Raw genomic sequence first — 20,079 nt, forward strand, 5'->3', positions numbered from 1 at the left:
GCAGTGGTGCTGTGAGGGTGTGGGTCAGGCAGTACCTGCTGGGCAGCCCCCGCAGTAGTAGGAGCCCAGGGCTGTGAGGGTGTGGGTCAGTGGTGCTGTGAGGGTGTGGGTCAGTGGTGCTGTGTGGGGGTGGGTCAGTGGTGCTGTGTGGGGGTGGGTCACTGTGAGGGTGTGGGTCAGGCAGTACCTGCTGGGCAGCCCCCGCAGTAGTATGAGCCCAGGGTGTTGAAGCACTGCACGGCGGGGTTGGTGGAGCAGGGCTTGTTGGGCAGGTTGCACTCATCCACATCAGCTGTGCAGGCGGGGGAGCCCGGGGGAGACGTCCACCCAGCATCACAGATACACTTGTACTTGGGCTACGGAGAAACACACCCAGCGTCACAGATACACTTGCACTTGGGCTACGGAGAAACACAGAGATGGGCACGTGATGGCCATGGGAGGACCGACTCATTTCCCTTCTTCTTTTTCTTCTCTTTCACCAACCCTGTCTTCTCTCTCTCTTTTCAGCCTCTATCTCTCCCTTATATGATCTTTTTTTCATTTCACACTCTCTGCTTCTCTTTTCTAGCTTGCCATGTATAATCCATGTCAGAGAGGTAATACAACTAGCATCTATAACTGTTTATATTGTTGGGTACATATAGGGTATAATTATTCACCATATCCTCAATATAAAGGTATTGGATTATAACATTAATCTGCACCACCGCAATCATATAGTCATGCATAGCATTGTAAAAGAATTATGAATGCTCTAATGTTGGTTGATGGATAGCACCTTCATATATATTACTAATCATTTAATTTAGAAAGATGCTAGTAACATCTTTATGTCATTCCGCCTAGGCCATTTATGCATTCATTAATGCATTACACCAATCTTGGTGTAATGTGAATGAGTCATTATTTAAACACAGTGACATTCATTAGCTTAATATGCCACAGTGATTCTCCGAGCTGGTAAGTGATCTTGCGACAACAGTGCACAAGGACGTTCGATTTATTACATGAAGGCAGTTTTTATTCCTTCAATTATGCATTTAGCTGCAGTGAAGGCAATATTATGGGCCTGCATGATTAAATGTCTGAATCATTAAGGTGGATTCTGAGGCTCAATTTAAAATTGGGGTTGCACTGAGAGACCTCACGATTAGCTTAGCACTTTAAAGCCTTAGGCAGCTGACCTTTATGAAATGACTTTCATAAAATAGGTTTTACAAATGAACATTATTTTAATGCCAGTGGGCTCTCAGGACATCATTTTACTTTATAGTTCCTGCAGACTACTTTTTTTATGTTGTAATCTGTTTGTTTTCCTGAGATGAAAGTCTAAAGTGTAAACAGCCAGGGGGATGATGTGCCTTCATTAAGGCCACAGAGAAACCATGGATACAGGAGACCAAATTAAACTGTGAGTCAACAATTTCTTCTCAGGGCAGTCTGGCTCCCTGAAACTTATAAGACTGTTTGCTCGGTTGGTTGTTTTACCTGGTTTGGTGTGACACGATCAGAGTCGATGCACACCCCGTGTTCACACAAATCCTGGCTCCCTCCTGCGCAGTCATCATAGCGAGATGTGCAGTGTGGACCGTACCATTCTGGAGGACAGGTGCAACTGCACAGAAAAGAGCAGTGAGATGGAATGGAGACAGTAAAGCCAGTGAAGAGTGAACAGTTGGGCTGAAGAGCTAGAGTTCCCAAATCAGATATGTTTTTACTGAAAGAGAGGGCACTCATATAGCAGTACACACTATGAGCTCATGCAAAACCAGAGCCCCAGAAAGACTCTGCAGACTTCTAAGAAGATAAACTCCAACAGGTAGAGCTGATTTGGCAGCATGAGGGTGAACATACGTGAAAGATCCTGGTGTATTGACACAGGTGGCGGCATTCTGACAGCCTTGAGTGGTTCCAACGTAGATCTGACACTCATTCACATCGACATTACAGTTGGGACCCTGGATACACACAAAGACATACAGTATACATAACTATATTCACACACACACACACACCCACACACACACCCACCCACACACACACGCACACCAAAACGGTCCATACACTGAGGGATAAAACCTTGGGTGATGACTTGCATTAAAGGTTTGTCTGACGTTGGATAATGTCTTGCATGAGTCAGTCACTAACCTGCCAGTTATCTGGGCAAATACAATAAAAGGAGTCCAGAAGGTTGAGGCACGTGCCTGCATTCTGACACGGGTTACTGGTGCAGGTCTTCCTCTGTACTGTCTGTTCATTGGTGTGAAAGAGAGAGACAGAGAGCTCAGTGATCAAAACAGAACGTGGCTCTCAAAAATTCAACAAGGGTTTGAACCCATCAACAATTTTGTTTGTACACATTTCGAAACTATCGACTGTAGAAATAAAGATTATTTACCTGCTCAATTGTCTGCACCTTACTTTCAAGAGTGGTAACCTGAAATTACAACAAACAAATAAACAGCAATGTTTATAATGGCAGTGCTATATGGCAGAGGTTTTCAACTGGTTTTGTCCCAGGGACCACCATTCTGACTAGAAAGTAATCCGCGGCCCACTGATGTGCCAGTGATTCCCAAGACAGTTTACAGTCCTGCACCCTTCTTTTTCATGTTTGTAACCGCCGCCGCCACCACGCCCCCTCCCCCCGCGCACATATTCTGCCTATAACCCTTGTCAGTGTAATTTCTTCGCTGAATATGGATCTACTTGGCTATTCAGACTATTTAGATTGACATAAATATGTCTACGGGCCCAGGTATATTTATAAAAATTAAAAAAGTCAATGGTGAACTGATCAACATAGGCTCATGCCTGCAATGCCGTCGCAGACCACCAGGGGGCCGCGGACCCCCGGTTGAAAACCCCTGCTATATGGTGTTGGGTATGTCTTGCGATTTTAAGACATAAGGTCAAATTATATAAAAAAGACAAGTAATGAAAATGGAGGTGGTGGTATCTTACCCTTTGCTTCACTTGATTTAACTGGTTGGTTATATCACCAGTGGGGCTGTTGGCCTTTAGATCGTCTATGTCTTGTTTATTTGTTTTTACCTGTTGAGAAGGAACAGATGAATTCTGGGATAAATGTTGGTACATTTTGATATGAAATAATACTAGGTACTGAAAAATGAACACTAAACACTGAGAGAACGTCTGCTGGAGAAAAAATGCTTAACCCAAGAATTACTGAGACAAATATAAGAGTTTCACTAGGGTCTAAAGTCATTTTAACACACTTTTATTAAGGAGAAAATGGTGAACTGATGAGGTGTGTACATATGCCAGCAGATTTGGGTACTCAGCAGATAATCCTCTGATAATTCCAGGCATACACTAACAAGTAAAACTAAATGGCTGACTCAAAGCTCTGGTTACTAATGTACTTGTAGCCTTTGGTTTGAAAAGAGGACAGGCAAGTCAGTCTTACCTGACCCAAGACCTGTGTGAGATCCTCAGTGCCCACTTTCACACTTCCTGAGCCTCCTGTCTGGAAGCGGATGTCTTTGTGATCTCCAGGGGCGAATATGAGATGCCCATTTTCTGACACCATACGGGGCCTACAGAGAATGCCACCATTACAGAGCACATTCTGAATTTGCAAACTTTACCAACACATGTGAAAGTCTATTTCTAAAACTTGCCAGACACCATTTATTTTCATGATGTTAGCCAGACACAAATCACAGTCAAAAGAACGTTTTAAATCCAGAGGCTAGTCAACAAAAGGTCACTGGAAATCTCTGGTGCTTGATGGCTATAATCAGAATCACGTTTATTGGCCAAGTAAGTTTGCAAAAACAAGGAATTTGACTCCGGGTTAAGTGGCTCACAGTGTACTTACACAAAATATACAACACAACACAACACAACACAATACAACACAACAGCACAACGGTCTATGAAATCTAAGACATATATACAGGGAGGAATGGCTATATACAGGAGCTGCGAACTGTTAACACAACAAATAGTGCAAAGAAGTGGAGAGTGCAAGAAGTGCAGAGATAAATATTAAATGGTAATAGAATTACGTAAGTACAGTAAAGGGTGGAATGTATTGCATATTTTATATTTGAGAATAAAATAAATAAATATGATTTGGAGGTATAATTGTACAGTTGTTATTATAGTGATCAACCCATGTAGTTACCATGACATACTATGTTAACATTGCTTGACGCAAGCACAATGCGATAACAATATAGGATAATGCTAGGTTATACCACTTGTGCACGACCATTAAACACCACTGTACCAGTAAGCTATTCTAAATTAAGTTTGGAATGGTATGCTGTAAAAAGATTGTGTAATTTATGGTTTTATGGTTAAAGCAATGTGATGCTGATCCTGACCCCCTCTAATAAAATCAGTTCCATCATAACATTACTGAAGTCAGCAACAACCTTTAAATTTTTTCTTTCACAAATTATTATTTTCTTTAATCACACATTAATTTGTAACCAAGAATTCCACTAGCACAAAGTTCACCAGGTACTTCCAAAATAGTTCACTAAACAACCAAATCAGCATTCTTCCATGCTGTGATGCATTTAACCGTACGAATTACTTCACTTCACTTAAATATCTCATGAATAACTAAACAGGATAACAGAATAGTAGTGTGTTATTTGTGCAATATGTAAGCAATGGGATATGCTCCCATTAAGTATGAATGTAACTGATTTTGGTGTTATACTGCTATTTTCTCCAGTTAAAATCAGAACAATAAACTCTGACAATAAAAACTCATACCTGTTGACGTACCAGTCATGTTTACCTGAACACATCCTCTAAATTACTCAGTCCTGTACTGACTGAACTGACCATTTTCACAGCCTCAATGATAGGTACTGCCAAACTGGTCACTTCAGGTAGTTTTGAACCGGGTTAAAAGAACGGAAGATAATCCTGCCAACTCACTGGTCATTACTAATGTCCCTCTTGCTGCGGCCCCTTGTTTGTTCCTCCTGGTCACACTGGAGTCCACCGAGGAAGAAGAGGGCGAGGAAGAGCCACGCTAGCCGGTGTGTCTGAGCCATGCTGAGAGAGCTGATCTCAGGACACTCTTCAGACACTTCTGCAGGCAAGCCCCAAAACCACACTCTAATGCCCCTCACATGCCACAATTGCCCTTTGCCCCTTCAAATGCCCTTCCACCTGTCACAAACATCCCATAATAGGGAACCTGGATGGGGGTGAGAGGGCCCTTAGCACAATTGCAGAGCTGCTATTTCACTTTATTAGGTTACTGTCTGCAGTCCATCACATGATTTAAGAGATAAGTAACCAGCATCCAGGCTCAGGCAGAGGAGGGTGACAAGAGACTCTCCTGAGGTCACCTAGGGAAGGTTGTTGACACTTTTGTTCTATAGGTGCACTTTGCATCTATAAAAAAGAAACGATCACATATTTGTAAAAGGTTTTTAATTTTATAATTCATCCACATTTGTCAAACCATGTTTTTTTCCATGGCTGTATCTGTACAATATATATACAAAATGTACCAAATATTGTAATATTCTTTGGACATACACATAGGGAAAAATTAAAAATGTACTTCAATGTCCTTTCTGCTTTCCAACCATTGCAAAATCCTTTAAAAAAAAGAGTGTCCAAATCCATCAGGGTCGGTTCTGGTCATGACAGCATCAGTTTGATGAGTCGGGCCACCACATGGACGTTCAGACTGTTCCCCAGAACCCGGTTCTGTTGTTTCATCGAGAGATCCTCTGGGAACGCTGAGAAGAGGCACAGAACAGGCAAAGGTGAGCTCAGACTGACGAGGTTCTAGAGGAAATCAATGCACTGCACATCATTGAGAGCATACTCACGTTCATTGTTTAGGTATTTTGGAACACGATGTCAGTGTCATTTTTCATTTACGTAGTTCATATTCTGCTGGCTTCTTATTGTTTGATTAAATGCACAGCAGGGAATAAAAAGACATACGTCATGACTCAATATCACACAACCTCCTAGTCTTATTAAGTTGAATTGAGGTGTTGTCTGATCTACCAAGACAATTCATCGATGGTCATTGTCTGAAGGATGTGGCCAATAATCACAACAGGAACTAAGACGGATGAGCTAAAGGGGAGAGGCGTGGATCACGGGCAGATGGGCTCCTTTCTCAAAGGGAATCAATGCAGTCTCTGCTTGCCTCAACACACTGCTCAGATTCCCCTCCCCCCTCCTCCTCTGCTTGCCTCAACACACTGCTCAGATTCCTCTCCCCCTCCTCCTCTGCTTGCCTCAACACACTGCTCAGATTCCTCTCCCCCTCCTCCTCTGCTTGCCTCAACACACTGCTCAGATTCCCCTCCCCCTCCTCCTCCGTGGGAGTATCCACACTGGGAAGCTTTTAGCCCCTCTTCAGAGACCTGGACTGGCTGAAAACCCACTCAATATCTACAAATACCACACACACCAAAGACAACAATCAAGCGACGTTCTCTCACAATCCCTTCACTGGGTCTCATTTTGATGTGTGTCCATCAAGAACACTGTCTTATCGTTAGATTGTTGGGTTTGTGGTGTTACAAAATAATGAGCATGTTTGAGAGGAAAGAGGACGGTCTAAAAATCTTGTGGTACTACAGAGAGTCCTGCCTTTTCGTCCAACCACATTTATGAGGATCTCTTTTCCCCATCATCTGACCTGATCAGCTTCTCTGGCAAATTCCACAGAGGTCATAATACAACTGGCTACTCATTAACCCACACCAAAGCTCAGAAAAAAAATTACCACAAGGCATCAACACTACCCCACTATGTGTGCAAGCAACAACTAGGCAAAGAACCCGATGAAAGCTAAAACCTGGGCAGGAACAAATGTGAAAGCCTCAGGTTATTGTGTGGAAGACAAACATCTCAAACCAAACACTCCGAGCCTAAAAAGCCGATATCTGTTTCACTTGTGCTTTCCCAAAAGATTCTGTACCATTGTGTTCCTGGGCTTGCATTTCTTTACTCGTTTTTTCTCTGTGTGTGTGCGTGCGTGTGTGTGTGTGCGTGTGTGTGAGTGTTTGTGTGTGTGTGTGTGTGTGTAAGGCTCACTGAAGTCAGCAGGGAAGCCCATGAGATTGGCAATCTCCCTCGGAGTGAAGTACCGCAGCTTCAGCTTTTCCAGTCGCCTCAGCTTGTCCTCCTCTGACTGCAGCTCTAGCGAGCGGAAGGCCTCCTCCATATCCTCCTCCACGCAGGACTGCAGCACTGAGCCGGTACCCTCCACGTAGTGGCCATACCTACAAGACACAAGAATATGATACCGTCTATAAATAAGAATCCTTTGGCTAGTCGCTCTTCTAATGTGATCATATGACCTCTTCAACTGTAAGTAAGGAGATATTCAGCTTGGGAGTACTGAGATGTAAAAAGTCAAATCCAAGAACATATTTTTGCACATACTTAAGAAACAGAGACATTATCGTATCCACATTGACCCTTGAGGACACTTTCATACAAAGTTGTTTGTCAGCACAAGCCCTCTGAGAGAACCTGAAGCCCTTCACCTTTGCCATGATAGCTCTTCATTTCATTTATGACCTCAGTCATATGAATTGCAGTGTATTATCTCCATGAAACAGGGTTAGGAGGTTCACCCTACCCTTTCGTGAAGCACACAGATCGTCTGCAGGAAGGTCGCACAATGTCCATGAGCATGGCGTAGCGCAGTAGCGTTTTCGGGGGGAGCAGGTACCGCTCCATGTCCTCTCCTCCGCCTTCTCCCTGGACCTCCAGGAACTCCTGTATCCTCCGGACCGACTCGTCGCTGTTCTGACCCATCTTCCTCTGGGCGTCCTGGGCCGTCTCCAGCTTGTACAAGACACCCCCATTGTCTCCAGTCGTACTGCTTACACACTCAGAGGGACAATCAGGCACCATGGAGGTCTCTGAAGAAGCACCATTACCAGACGATGACGGAAAGCTTTCCAAAATCTGCAAAGGAAAACATGCTTAGTGATTAGTGAACACAAAACAGCACAAGTGTCACATGTTAGGCATACTTTTCACTATGGTAACAACACTGGTAATTGTTGGCAAATGCTTTCCAGGCACACACACATCAAGGTATAAGACTTTACAGTACCTCAGAGCTTGTCTGGAATGTGAAAGAACCTGGTGGTGCTTTTGCCAAGAGGAAATAACGCAGTCTTGAGTTTGGTATTCCAAGCTGTGAACCAGACCACCAACAGCACTTAATAAAAAGCGTAACCAAGTGAACTCAAACACACAATCAAGTTGAAAGATGAAAATGTTTTAAATTGTGATTCTGTTTATCACCCTGGTATATTATCTTATTTGAAGTAAATAGTGTTGCTTACACATGTAGGCGAGAGCAGGAACTCCTGGAAGCTGTAGCCACAGTCCCTAAGTGTCTTCAACAGAGCATCTCTGATGAGGATTTCATGAGGCAAAAGAAAATCAAACAAAAAAAGTCAGGGTCGGGTGAAAGTCAGGGTCGGGTAAGCTAAAACATAATCTTTACAGGGGTCTACCACAGGAGTCTGTTGAAAGAAACAAAAAAAAAACTTTCAACAAAAGTCTACAGGTGTGAAAAAGGTCTAAATTCTAGTCATCTTTTTGTTTATTGAAGTCTTACTGTAATGATGGTGCCACATACATCTGGTTTTCATAGTGAAATTGTACTCTTCATGAGAACATTCAATTAAAATTGGAAGGGAACAACTGAACTTCACACAAATGCACAATGACAAAGGCAACAAAGAACAGAACATCCTGTCCTGGGACGCCATTGGCTGACATCTGAGTTTCCATGGTAACCACATTCTCTCCCCGTCCCCTCTCCCCTGCCTAAGTGATGGAAGGAAGGACACACCCCAGTCTCCCTTGGTTACCTAGCATTGGAGGTCTCAAAGCCTTTCACATTCTCCAGCAGAATGAAGCGAGGGAGCTTTTTCAGCCTGCAGAGAGACTGACTGGTCAAACATTTGAACTGCCATTCTTTCATTTACTTTTCACAAGTAAACAGTTACATATGCAAACACTCTATCATATAGGCTACAGTAGATTGGTCATTAGGCTTAATTAATCCAGTCAGTAGTTATTGAATGTGGTGAATCATGCTGACGGAAAATACCTAAGAGCGTAGCTACACAGGAAAAAGCAGGCGATTAAGTCAGCTGTATATTTAGACTAGGAAGAAGTAAATGTGAAAGGAGAGGTTGATCAGTTGACCTTGGCAGAAGGTCAAGGATGTAAAGGAAGCTTTTTGCCCTTGGGTCAGACACATCACCTTGCAGTCCAATTCTATGGAAGAAAGCCATGAATAAATTAAATAAATCTAGAGTTACTTTATCTTTTAGACTTACTATGCATGTAGTGTGTGACTGATTACAGATTTACCATAGGCTATGGACTAGAAACGCTCATCCGTATCGTACAGCACATTTGGACTATAATGCACTTGCACTTGCATCCCCTGTTTTATATGATCCAAAGAATCCTATAAAATATCATGGGCTGGTAAAGACATAAAAGTGCACCTCTGTCACATAACCTACCGGGTGAAGGGTTGGCATGGAGGACTCATCAAAATCATGTCAAATCCTAATTTGTCAAACTCGTTTAAAGTGATTCCCTACAAACAGAAAGCAGAAACATGTCAGGCCTTTCACTGTAGGGCTGAACGATTAATTGCATTTGCGATTTAATCGCGATATGATAGAACGCGATTTTCTAACCGCAACGTTCGCGATTAAAAAAAACGTGGTTTTTAATTTTTTTTTTTTTTTTTTTTTTTAAGATGGTACATTTTGCACACAGTGTTTAAAAAGTGCATGCCTAGTGTTTATACTTAAAATGACTTTTTTTTAATTACTTAAATGCACAGTGGCAAAGCCACCGATTTGTTGTTCTTGTTTCTGTAATGAGCAGTTAAATAAAAATGTAAAATGTGGGAAAGAATATTTTACACTAAATGTATCTAATATTGTGTTGGTCATATTTAAATCATTCATTACGTTTTGTTGGGAAAAAAAAGAGGATAAAAAAAAAAATCGCATATTAAATCGCAATCGCAATATTTTGGTAAAAAATCGCAATTAGATTATTTTCCCAAATCGTTCAGCCCTATTTCACTGCTATTTCAGCTATGCCTTGTTGATGATTGGTCTGTCAGGGAAACCTAGTCTAGGTGCTCTGATTAATTGTACAAGTCCTGTCATAATGGCTGCTGTTTTCAATGGCCTGCATAACTGGAAAAGAATCCTGGCCCTTGTGCAACTGCAACCGTAACGAACTCTGCAATTACAAAACTGTCATGTGCAAAACATGGTTAGCAAACAAAGTCCATGAGATCAATTAATCATTTTCTACTGTTTTAAGTGATGTTATTCCTGCCCTCAATTACAAATGGAGCTGCATGTAAGCAAAGTAATGGTCTCTCTCTCTCTCTCTCTCTCTCTCTCTCTCTATCTATCTCTCTCTCTGTGTGTAGGAAGTTTTTGGTAGTGTGTGCTGACCATGCAAACTAGAAGGAACCTTTACCCAACACTAAACATAGAAAGTTATTCTTTTACTCAAAACATCAAATGAGGGCTTGTGTCATGGGATTGTTGGGAAAGGTAAAACAGGAAAGGTTGGTTACCAGTATACGTGTAGATCGCCTTGTGAAACATCTACACACATAATTATGTATATCTTTACGGTCATATCACAGACCACATCATATTTGATCTTTCTATAACTGTATACTTAGCAAGATAGCTATTCAGTAATACTAATTTTAGCTGCAATCAGAGGCATTTAACATTGTCTTTAAACATTGTCTTTTAACATTGTTTTTAAAACATCATATGAAATCAGCTGCATTAGTCACAGTCTGTGTATCTTAACAACTCGCTGTTTTGTCATTACACCACCACTTTATCTTCACATAACGTCCAGCATCAGACAGATGAGCATTACTCCTCACTCTTGCACAAATGAAAACTGAGGGCTGACTTACCTCAATCGTCTTAGACCACAGCGTTGTGCTAGGGAAATTGTGTTTGTAAATCTGATTGGCTGTAGTATTGACGTCCACAGCAGCCACCACTTCAGCTGTCAGTCCGCTGTCTGAGTAAACCAGAATAACCATACGTGGAAGGGTCTCTCAGTATTTTAAGCATTTGATCAATACATAAGTCAAATCTACAAAAATCTAAAGTTAAAAAAAGTCTAAAGACTACATTTAAGAACATGACTTCCCATGGAAGCCAGATAAGATTTTTTTTTTTTTAGGTTTTTGTTGATAACCAACTACCAAAACGAGCGACTGGATGTCGGAAAAATTAATGCGACTTGTATTCTTCCTTACAGTTACTACTTATGCCCATAACTTTACTCAGACATGTCATTTCTCCACGATATCCCAATAGCATCTCGTCGCATCATATCAGACATAATTTTAAAAAAAAACTTTTACTACCTAACCCTGTCTCCAAACTTGACCTCAATCACATACAGAAACCTTCTTCTATTCTAGTCTAGTCTTGTTGGACCTATACGGCTATTCTAGCTGGATGTCCATTTACCGACTCAAGCTTAACGTTCAGCATTTCTACTATACATCTGGTATACGGTTGATAATGCCAAGATAAACTTGCCTTTCAATGCGTAATGCATCCCACCTATTCCGCTGTATAGTTCTAAAACACGCAGACAATCCATTTTGGGATGTAATCAGTCCGAACTGGCACTACACCTAGCGATAACAAGCTAACTTTGTAAGCTACATGTAAACAGTAACACGTGTGTACGCTTCAAGCTACGCTTCCGTCTGGATACACGAGCCAAAATAAAGGTTCCGGATCAAATCACGCAGTGACAAGAAGGGGATTTTAGTCATGCTTGCACCCTTATTTTTTAACAGTATTTCATACTATACAATGTTCACATTATATTACATATTGCAGGCCTAGTCTGATATACATTTTGAGGATGATATATGTGCATCAGCCTATGTAGTTTAGGCCTACCATAGGCCTGCTCTATGTTTAGCCAGCATTATTTTCACTAAAATGTATAGGCTTATTTGGATGTGTTCTGCAGAAGACGTCACATGTGCCATAAACCAGTACAAGATCACTTCTATCACACTATCCTTCCCGAAAAAGGAAGAGTACACTGCACTGTTTTACCTTTAATAGGCGTGTGCAGAAATGAGATTTCATACAAGAAGCTCATGCCAACCGCAATCTTAACAGCTTGTTCAGAAAACAAAGGCCTAAGTTAAGGAGCCTATATCATAGCCATATCAACTGAAGTGTTTCTAGCTATAGAAAAGATAAGGGGCTAAGTCAATTGATAGGTTTGGAGAGGCATTGATAGGTTGGAGATTTACTGTATTTCTACCTATATTACATGCGTGACAAAAAAATAAACAGTTTTTTTCTTTTATCCCTATAGGTCCTATAGCCTACATGTATGTGTTTGCTTTGGCAATATTATGTCTTATGGTCATGCCAATAAAGCAAGAGAGAGAGAAAGAGAGAGAGAGAGAGAGAGAGAGAGAGAGAGAGAGAGAGAGAGGCTTTCTTTTGACAAACTGTGTTAGTAAACCTCAGTAAACGGTCTATTAGACTTTATTTGCATCAAAATAATTAAACACATATTGAATGTACATACACACGCTCAATTATTTACTTTGGGTTTTCGTCTTGAAATAGCCAAGAAGGCTAGGTTGTTGTTTTCTTTTTATCTTTATGCGCGTCTTCCAACTTTGTGTGCAGCGCTTGATTACTCCCCCCCTTCGGACGCTGCAAGTGAAGTTCTCAGTCAGTCTGTCTTTTGTTTTGCTATAGGCCTACACATCTCCGTTTTCACGGCAAAAATACTCGGGGCTAGGCTTCAAATATTCGGGACTAGGTCCAATCCTAACGACGCCACTGTCAGCTACATTACCGTTTAATGCTTGGATTAATTAGTCTATGCAATGTGCCAAATTCCCACGTCATGGATAGGCTAATCCTATTTTTGTATTATTCTTTTACTTTAATACAATTAATTGACGGTCCAATGACGGATAAAGTTATTGTTACACAAAGCTCATTACAGTGACACCTTTTCCGACTGTAGACTCCACCTGCCTTTTGTCCCAAGATGGGATCCAGAAGCCCCACCCGAGCTCTCGCATCAGCTGTGGAACACTGCGTAAAAGTAGTTTGGCCCTTCTGTGTGTGGAGCCACACTACAGGCTGCCTGTTCTGTCAGTCACCCTCTCTGCACCGTTATGTCATTTGCATAGGGAGGGGAGTATAAATCCGCTCCCCACACAGCGCATCAGTGTTGCTGGGGCTGTAGCTGATTTGAGCACACGAGAAGCAGGTACGAAGCAAATCTTCCAGACAAAACGAGAAGTAACTTAGGCACTAAAAGGATTACAAAATGTCAAGGTCCGGGGTCCAGTCCTCTTACAATAGGATGTTCGGTAGGCCCGAACAGCGGCCCTCCACTACTCGTTCTACTTACTCAAGTCGCCAACACTTCAGTCCAGTACGCTCCCGGACATCTTTCAGCGTGTCGTCCGCTCCCCATAGCATCTTTGCCACAAAGACCGCCAGGCTCCGCAGCAATGCGCCCATGCTCAAACTCAGCAGCGATAATGTGGACTTTGCTCTGTCCGATGCCATCACAACGGAGTTCAAAGCTAACCGGACTAATGAAAAGGCAGAGATGCAGCACCTCAACGACAGGTTTGCCAGCTACATCGACAAGGTTCGGTTCCTTGAGCAGCAGAACAAGATTCTCCTTGCAGAGTTGGATCAGCTTAGGGGCAAAGGCATGTCCCGCGTCGGGGACTTGTATGAGGAGGAGATGAGGGAGCTGCGCCGTCAGGTGGACCAGCTTACAAACGAGAAAGCTAGAGTCGAGTTGGACCGGGACAACTTCGGAGATGACATCCAGAGGCTCCGAGAGAAGTATGCATCGGCCTGTAACGTTTAACGCGTGCAAGCGTGAAGTGTGCAGTTGAAATTAATTTGTGTCCTGTCGTCAGGGCACCTAAAATCAAACTGAGACGTTCCTTTACTTTGTAGCCTAAGAAGTATATTTCTCGTACATATTTATCGTTAATAAAAACTGTTTTGCATATTTTATTTAACATGAGTGTCAGGGATTCAATCTCTGTTCACTTAGAGCTTTTGTCGATTGTCATGGAATGAAACTTTAAGAAATAATGTTTCTCTTATTATTGCCCTAACTCTTCACAAATGTTAGTTTTTATTTTCAATGTAAAGCAATCAGCTGGCTATAGAAATTGGGGCTCTTTGTCTAGTTCCCTACCATGAACACACGAGTTGTCCTCTGCACACTGTTATAAGAGTGGGTGTGGTCCTTAGAACACCAGCTCTAACTGTCAGATGTCATTTGCAGGCTGCAGGATGAGCTTCTTCAGAAAGAAGATGCGGAAAACAACCTCCAGGGCTTCAGACAGGTGTGTCATTCACTCTATAGTATGGGGGGACAACGACATTGTTTTTAGAATTCTGTAGTAGTTATTTACAGACTTTGAGGCACACCTTTGAAAAGTTGTTTTAGTTCAACCTGGCTGGTTTGATGGGTTCAAATATCATCTGTCACAACTGTTTCCATTTAATTTACCGATTTCATATGCAAACATTATTTTGTCTCAGTGACTATTTTTGAGAGAGAGAACAGAGTGAATGAATTTTTTTAAAAAGAGGGTATCATTGCTGGCCTGCACCTTCACTGGATAAAAGTACACTGATCATTGATGTAGGTCCTGGAAGAGTGTGCGAACATCTGTGGGCGGCTGTGCAGTTGGGGGCAACGCCCAGCACCTAGGGGCATTAGAAACAGGCAGGATCTGGCCAGGCTGCCACCCAGTGTTGGGTTCATAAATACCACTTAAAGGGCTGCTTTGTGGCAGGAAAGCGGATTGCGGAAAGATGACAAAGCAAGCAGTTGTTCTCTGTGTGTATGCATATGTGTGTCTGTGTATGTATGTGTGTGGAGGGGGGGACTAAAGGCCTCCACTTTTGTCTGTCCAGAGGGACTTCAGTGTAGAGCTCTGAGACAAACCCAAGCTAAGCTGGTGGCTGTTAAGAGGTTCACTAGCTCCGGGCTAAGTAGGACCTCACAGCAGCGAATTTCAGTTTGTTTCTACATACCAGTCATGCTGAAGACCAAATTGGCACCCACTCAAAAGGCTGTCTATGTTGCATTGTCATACAATTATGCTTCTTCCTGAGACCATAACGCCATAATACTGAAGGTCTTCCTCTGTTTTAGTTTGAGAGCTAGTAACTTCTTTAACAGCACACCCTTCCTATAGAGAACTTCCTATAGGTGCGTAGACTGGAAAGCTAGTGAATGTTGTGAAAGGAGTTCAATATGAGGGCAGGAACTGAATCAGCCATGTCAAAGTGATAGTGCTGGCTATCCCTTATCTTTGCCATTGTTCTCTCATATGGAAAAAGTTTGTCGCTAAGTTTGTCATCATCACTTTGCATATTATTAGTTTTATAAGAACTACAAAGAATTAGTAAGTAGCTTAATCTGATTTTTTTTGGACCATTTGATTCCAGGGTGTTCGTGCTTCATAACGTCAACTGGTGCACATAAAACTGCCCAGACTTCAGCCTGAACTCTTGGTGTCCCTTTTGCAATCTCTTGCTTGGCCTGTCTTTCTGACCGTCTGTCTCACTCACTGTCGGTGTTGCATTTGTGTGTGTGTGTGTGTGTGTGTGTGTGTGTGTGTGTGTGTGTGTGTGTGTGTGTGTGTGTGTGTGTGTGTGTGTGTGTGTGTGTGTGTGTGTGTGTGTCGTGTAGGATGTGGATAATGCTGCCCTGGCCCGTCTTGACCTGGAGAGGAAGATGGAGTCCCTGCAAGAGGAGATCATCTTCCTGAAGAAGCTTCACGACGAGGTGAGGAAGGACACGGAGCCGGCAGCCTCCGCCCGCGCAGCTCCAATCACCTGACACACTGCCTCGGTCTCACCGGGGTGTAGGCAGGCATGGGTCAGCCATGACACTTACCGAGGGCTGAGAGGATAATGAGATTGGTGGGTAGAGTGGGTGGGGGCATCGCCATGGTGATTATACACTCGTCGGAAGCAGCGTATTATGTTAAAGGGATAAGGAAGGAAGTCAGGCAGTGCAGCTGTCTCTCTTAGAGGAGACTACTAATCTATAAGCGTCCACCCAGGAAAGGCACAGGATATGAGGCCAATTCATTTAATTTTATGGCCATTATGAGGACGAGTTAAATTATTTAGTCTCACCACTCTTGTGTGTAAAGCTGCAGGATGAAACCTTAGTGATGTTAATCAATGTGCAGAAAAGTGAAGGGCAAAATCATGAATTGTTTCTTTGAGTATGTATGAAAAGCATGACTGTGACCTCTCCTTCCCTATCATATTACCTTGTACCATGTATTCACCACCAAGCACATTCTCAACTCCCCACCTCTGTCTCTCTGTCTCTCTCTCTGTCTGTCTCTCTGTCTCTCTCTCTCTCTCTCTGTCTCTCTCTCTCTCTCTCTCTCTCTCTGTCTCTCTCTCTGTGTCCTGCTACCTCCGTGCCTGTGTAGGAGATGGCTGACCTCCAAGCTCAGATCCAGCAGCAGCATGTTCAGATTGACATGGACGTGGCAAAACCCGACTTGACCACCGCGCTGCGGGACGTCAGGATGCAGTATGAGTCGCTGGCTACCAAGAACATCCAGGATTCGGAGGACTGGTACAAGTCCAAAGTGAGTGTGTCAGCATGCATATGGGCAAACCGTGAGGATGAACTGTCCCTCTGGGGACGGTGTGGGATGCATTCTGGGGGGAGGATGTCCAGGAGTGGAGCAGATGGTGCTTGGGCCACTGGCTGATCGCTGATCGCACACTCACACCACTCTGCCAGAACAAAAGGCATTCCAACCCCCATCTTTAAAAAAAAGGCAACCTAATTTGGTTATTGATCAGGTCCATTGATTTGTTATTTTAGCCTCGGACCTCATTGATGGGTGCTGCTGCTGCCGTGATCTTTTGTCTGACAGCATGGTGCTAAGGAATTAAATGGTGGCATTTTTCCAAAGGAGGAGATCAAACCTTTTTAGCATGTGTAATCCTGGGATCTTGTGTGTGTGTGTGTGTGTGTGTGTGTGTGTGTGTGTGTGTGTGTGTGTGTGTGTGTGTGTGTGTGTGTGTGTGTTGTCATGCTGCTCTGGACCTTAGTATGTCACAGTCTTTGACTTGATATTGCTTGCGGAGGAAGAACAAAGGAACCAAAAATAGCCTTGTACTGTTAGATTCATTTAGAGCATGAATTTCATATGAATTTGAATTTGATTTTCCAACTTATTATTATGGCCATATAAAGCATTTTTCTATTTCCGCAGATTATCTTGTCATAGTAAGATATAAAACACATTTCATTAATGCTTTTATTCTCTCTCTCTCTCTCTCTCTCTCTCTCTCTCCTCCCTTTTGGTTCTCCTCCCCTTTTTCTGTGCAGTTTGCTGACCTGTCTGAAGCTGCTGCTCGTAATAATGACGCCATCCGTCTGGCCAAGCAGGAGTCCAATGACTACCGCCGACAGGTGCAGGCTCTCACCTGTGAGGTGGATGCCCTAAAAGGCACTGTGAGTCAACCACTGCCACCACCACCCACACTTACACATGATTATTGGGTTCCAGTCACAGTACCACCACAGGAAGGGAAAGAGGGCTCCCAACAGAGATGTAAGTTTGGGGGGTGGGGGAGCTTGATAAAATTGAACATGGCACAAGTTGAGTCTTACAGAACAGACATTTTTCTCCATCACGGTCATGAATATTGTGAGTCTGAGGAGCAGTTAAGAAATGTTAAGAACGGTGTTAAGAAAATAAACAAAGGAAATTGTATCAGTGGCACGAATATTTCAAAAATGAAAGCAGTGCGTTTGTTTGAACTGTTTTCTGCTTTTGAACTTTTTCACACAGAATGAGTCACTGGAACGTCAGATGAGGGAGGTTGAAGACAGCTTCTCCAATGAGGCAGGTGGTTACCAGGACAACATTGCCCGTCTGGAGGAAGACATCCACAACATGAAGGGCGAGATGGCATGCCACCTGCGTGAGTACCAGGACCTGCTCAACGTCAAGATGGCGCTGGACATCGAGATCGCCACCTACAGGAAGCTGCTGGAGGGCGAGGAGAGCAGGTGAGAATCATCTAGCACGGAGACATGGTTGCTGTTTTTAATCTTAAAACAAGTTTTAGTACTTTATGAATACAAACACGTCCATGTTCTCAATTTTCATGTTCGTGTTTGCTCTTTGTTCTTTTCAGAATCACCACTCCAATGCCCAACTTCTCTTCCTTTAATTTGAGAGGTAGGTATTATTGTAAGATCTTAACATTGTAAGGCCGTCTGCTTCGCTGCATATCAGAATGGGTCAGCCCCAGTTTTCAAGCCTCAGCTCTTAAAATCTCCTGAATTATAAATGAGGAACAGAATTCTGCACCAGGAGTAGTGATGTAAGTCGGAGAGGGATCAGTGATTGGGCACCAGGAGTGATGTAACTCGGAGAGGGATCAGTGATTGGGCAGCTTATTCTCTACGGCAGAGCTGTTTTTATCCTCATAGGTTCTACACAAAAAACCCACATGTCACACATCTGTCATTGTTTTCACTTTAAGAATCCATGATGGAAGTCAGACCAATGATGGACACCATGCAGAGGAAGGTGTTGATCAAGACTATTGAGACCAGAGATGGAGAAGTGAGTATATACTCAACATCCAGACAATAGCGGAGAACATGCACGTTCACATTCATTACACCAGCATTTACCTGTCCAAAATAATGTATCTAGTTTCTGAGTAATGTTTACTGTTACGTGTGTTTTTAGTGCATGTCCTTTCCTGATGAGTTCCAGGCCGTTATTAACCCACTTTTGTCTCTCCAGTAATAATAATAATAATAATAATAATAATTAATTTAATTTATAGCGCACTCTACATTCAGCTGAATCTCAGAGTGCCACAGTACATAGTAAAAACATAGTTAAAACAAACTATAATAAAAATACAGTGACATTGCTTTTGTCCCTGCTAATCATCACATGCCTCCATCTCTATCTGTCTGTCTGAATTCCTCAATCCCCACAGGTGATCAATGAATCAACCCAGAACCACGATGACCTGGAATGAGCCGCATGTGTCACCTGTGATGAAGAAGAGGAAGGGGGAGGATGAAGAGTCAGGATGAGGTTGGGCGGGAGAGAGATAGCTCGAGGAGGCAGGGACCCGAGGAAGAAGAGAGGGATCAAGGAACGTCTGTACTTCTGTTTTTCATGTGAAAGTTTCACTTAAAAGTCAACAAAAAGGAAAGATAAAATAACTGCTTTAAAAAGTGCCTTTTTTTGACACACTAGAAAGATTGGACCCTAGTTTTGTTAGGGTAGAACAGAGTAGACATTCTACAGCAGCAAACAAAACCAGCTTTCCGGAATGTTCTTGTTTTCCACACAGTCTCTAGTTTACCCTCCACAAGTTAAGGCCACAGCAATACTTTTGAGAAACAGTTTGTTTTTTACTGTTATCATTTACCAAAATTCTTAATGAATGAAACAAATGTTTTGTGTGCGCACCACAACTGTCTGTGCTTCTACCAGTCAATAAACTTTTGAAAAAATCAACTTTCAGAAAACTTTCATGTAGACCAATACTGCATGAATTGATGTCATTTTATCGTCAGTGTATCTGTGGAAAAGTGTAATGACTGATGATAAATGTATATAATTAAGGAAGATACAATCATATAGTCCATGTTCACCCAACAGCAGACCTACAGTTCAACCATTTATTGTCCTTTGGTAGAGAAGTCAAAGGTCACGGTATAAGGGCAGATCATCTTTATGTGGAGCGTTGGTGATAATGTCGCTGCGTAAGGGCATTTCTCATTCACTGAAGAATGAAAACCTTTAAGTCTGTTTTCTTGACCACCATCCAAACTGGCATTCCAGGTTTAAAATAGCTTTCCCCCAGCCAAAGCCTCTCTACGGGAAACAAGTGAATGGCCAGCGTACACCGCCGTCATATGATGGAGCTTAACGTATTTCATCTCTCCCAAATA

General features: G+C 42.6%; 3 protein-coding genes across 3 annotated transcripts in view; 1 reads left to right on the forward strand and 2 right to left on the reverse strand.

Moving 5' to 3' along the window:
- The window catches only part of cubn (cubilin (intrinsic factor-cobalamin receptor)), a 52,780-nt gene extending 47,583 nt beyond the window's left edge, over positions 1-5,197 (reverse strand). Inside the window, exons 1-8 of the mRNA XM_031584361.2 lie at positions 4,927-5,197; positions 3,434-3,563; positions 2,968-3,057; positions 2,402-2,440; positions 2,152-2,253; positions 1,858-1,961; positions 1,492-1,618; positions 188-356 (exon numbers count right to left, since the gene is read on the reverse strand). Of these exons, the coding sequence (XP_031440221.1) occupies positions 188-356; positions 1,492-1,618; positions 1,858-1,961; positions 2,152-2,253; positions 2,402-2,440; positions 2,968-3,057; positions 3,434-3,563; positions 4,927-5,045 (880 nt within the window). The 5' untranslated portion in view covers positions 5,046-5,197. The remainder of the gene's footprint in view (positions 1-187; positions 357-1,491; positions 1,619-1,857; positions 1,962-2,151; positions 2,254-2,401; positions 2,441-2,967; positions 3,058-3,433; positions 3,564-4,926) is intronic.
- Positions 5,198-5,413: 216 nt separating this feature from the next.
- Positions 5,414-11,770, reverse strand: trdmt1 (tRNA aspartic acid methyltransferase 1). The gene is made up of 10 exons (XM_012839653.3): positions 11,616-11,770; positions 10,976-11,085; positions 9,531-9,607; positions 9,205-9,276; positions 8,865-8,930; positions 8,331-8,400; positions 8,096-8,179; positions 7,613-7,944; positions 7,063-7,250; positions 5,414-5,744 (listed from the first exon to the last, which is right to left on the reverse strand). Exons 1-10 carry the CDS (start codon positions 11,677-11,679, stop codon positions 5,644-5,646), a joined length of 1,164 nt encoding a protein of 387 aa, XP_012695107.2. The 5' UTR covers positions 11,680-11,770; the 3' UTR covers positions 5,414-5,643.
- A 1,487-nt stretch (positions 11,771-13,257) lies between these two features.
- Positions 13,258-19,642, forward strand: vim (vimentin). The gene is made up of 9 exons (XM_031584362.2): positions 13,258-13,928; positions 14,383-14,443; positions 15,802-15,897; positions 16,562-16,723; positions 17,476-17,601; positions 17,942-18,162; positions 18,291-18,334; positions 18,642-18,724; positions 19,113-19,642. Exons 1-9 carry the CDS (start codon positions 13,396-13,398, stop codon positions 19,152-19,154), a joined length of 1,368 nt encoding a protein of 455 aa, XP_031440222.1. The 5' UTR covers positions 13,258-13,395; the 3' UTR covers positions 19,155-19,642.
- Positions 19,643-20,079: the final 437 nt, after the last annotated feature.

This window comes from Clupea harengus, chromosome 17 (assembly GCF_900700415.2).
Source record: "Clupea harengus chromosome 17, Ch_v2.0.2, whole genome shotgun sequence".
Classification (NCBI taxonomy): Eukaryota; Metazoa; Chordata; class Actinopteri; order Clupeiformes; family Clupeidae; genus Clupea; species Clupea harengus.

What these genes read in the sequence shown, in the direction of transcription:
- vim (XM_031584362.2), top strand. Translation starts at nt 13,396, where the DNA reads ATGTCAAGGTCCGGGGTCCAGTCCTCTTACAATAGGATGTTCGGTAGG. An exon ending in ACCTCCAGGGCTTCAGACAG is followed by an intron (nt 14,444 to 15,801) that starts GTGTGTCATTCA and finishes TGTGTCGTGTAG; the next exon opens with GATGTGGATAATGCTGCCCT. An exon ending in CTCTTCCTTTAATTTGAGAG is followed by an intron (nt 18,335 to 18,641) that starts GTAGGTATTATT and finishes TTTCACTTTAAG; the next exon opens with AATCCATGATGGAAGTCAGA.
- trdmt1 (XM_012839653.3), bottom strand. Translation starts at nt 11,679, where the DNA reads ATGGATTGTCTGCGTGTTTTAGAACTATACAGCGGAATAGGTGGGATG. An exon ending in TGTGGTCTAAGACGATTGAG is followed by an intron (nt 9,608 to 10,975) that starts GTAAGTCAGCCC and finishes TTCTGTTTGTAG; the next exon opens with GGAATCACTTTAAACGAGTT. An exon ending in CATTCCAGACAAGCTCTGAG is followed by an intron (nt 7,945 to 8,095) that starts GTACTGTAAAGT and finishes TTTCCTTTGCAG; the next exon opens with ATTTTGGAAAGCTTTCCGTC.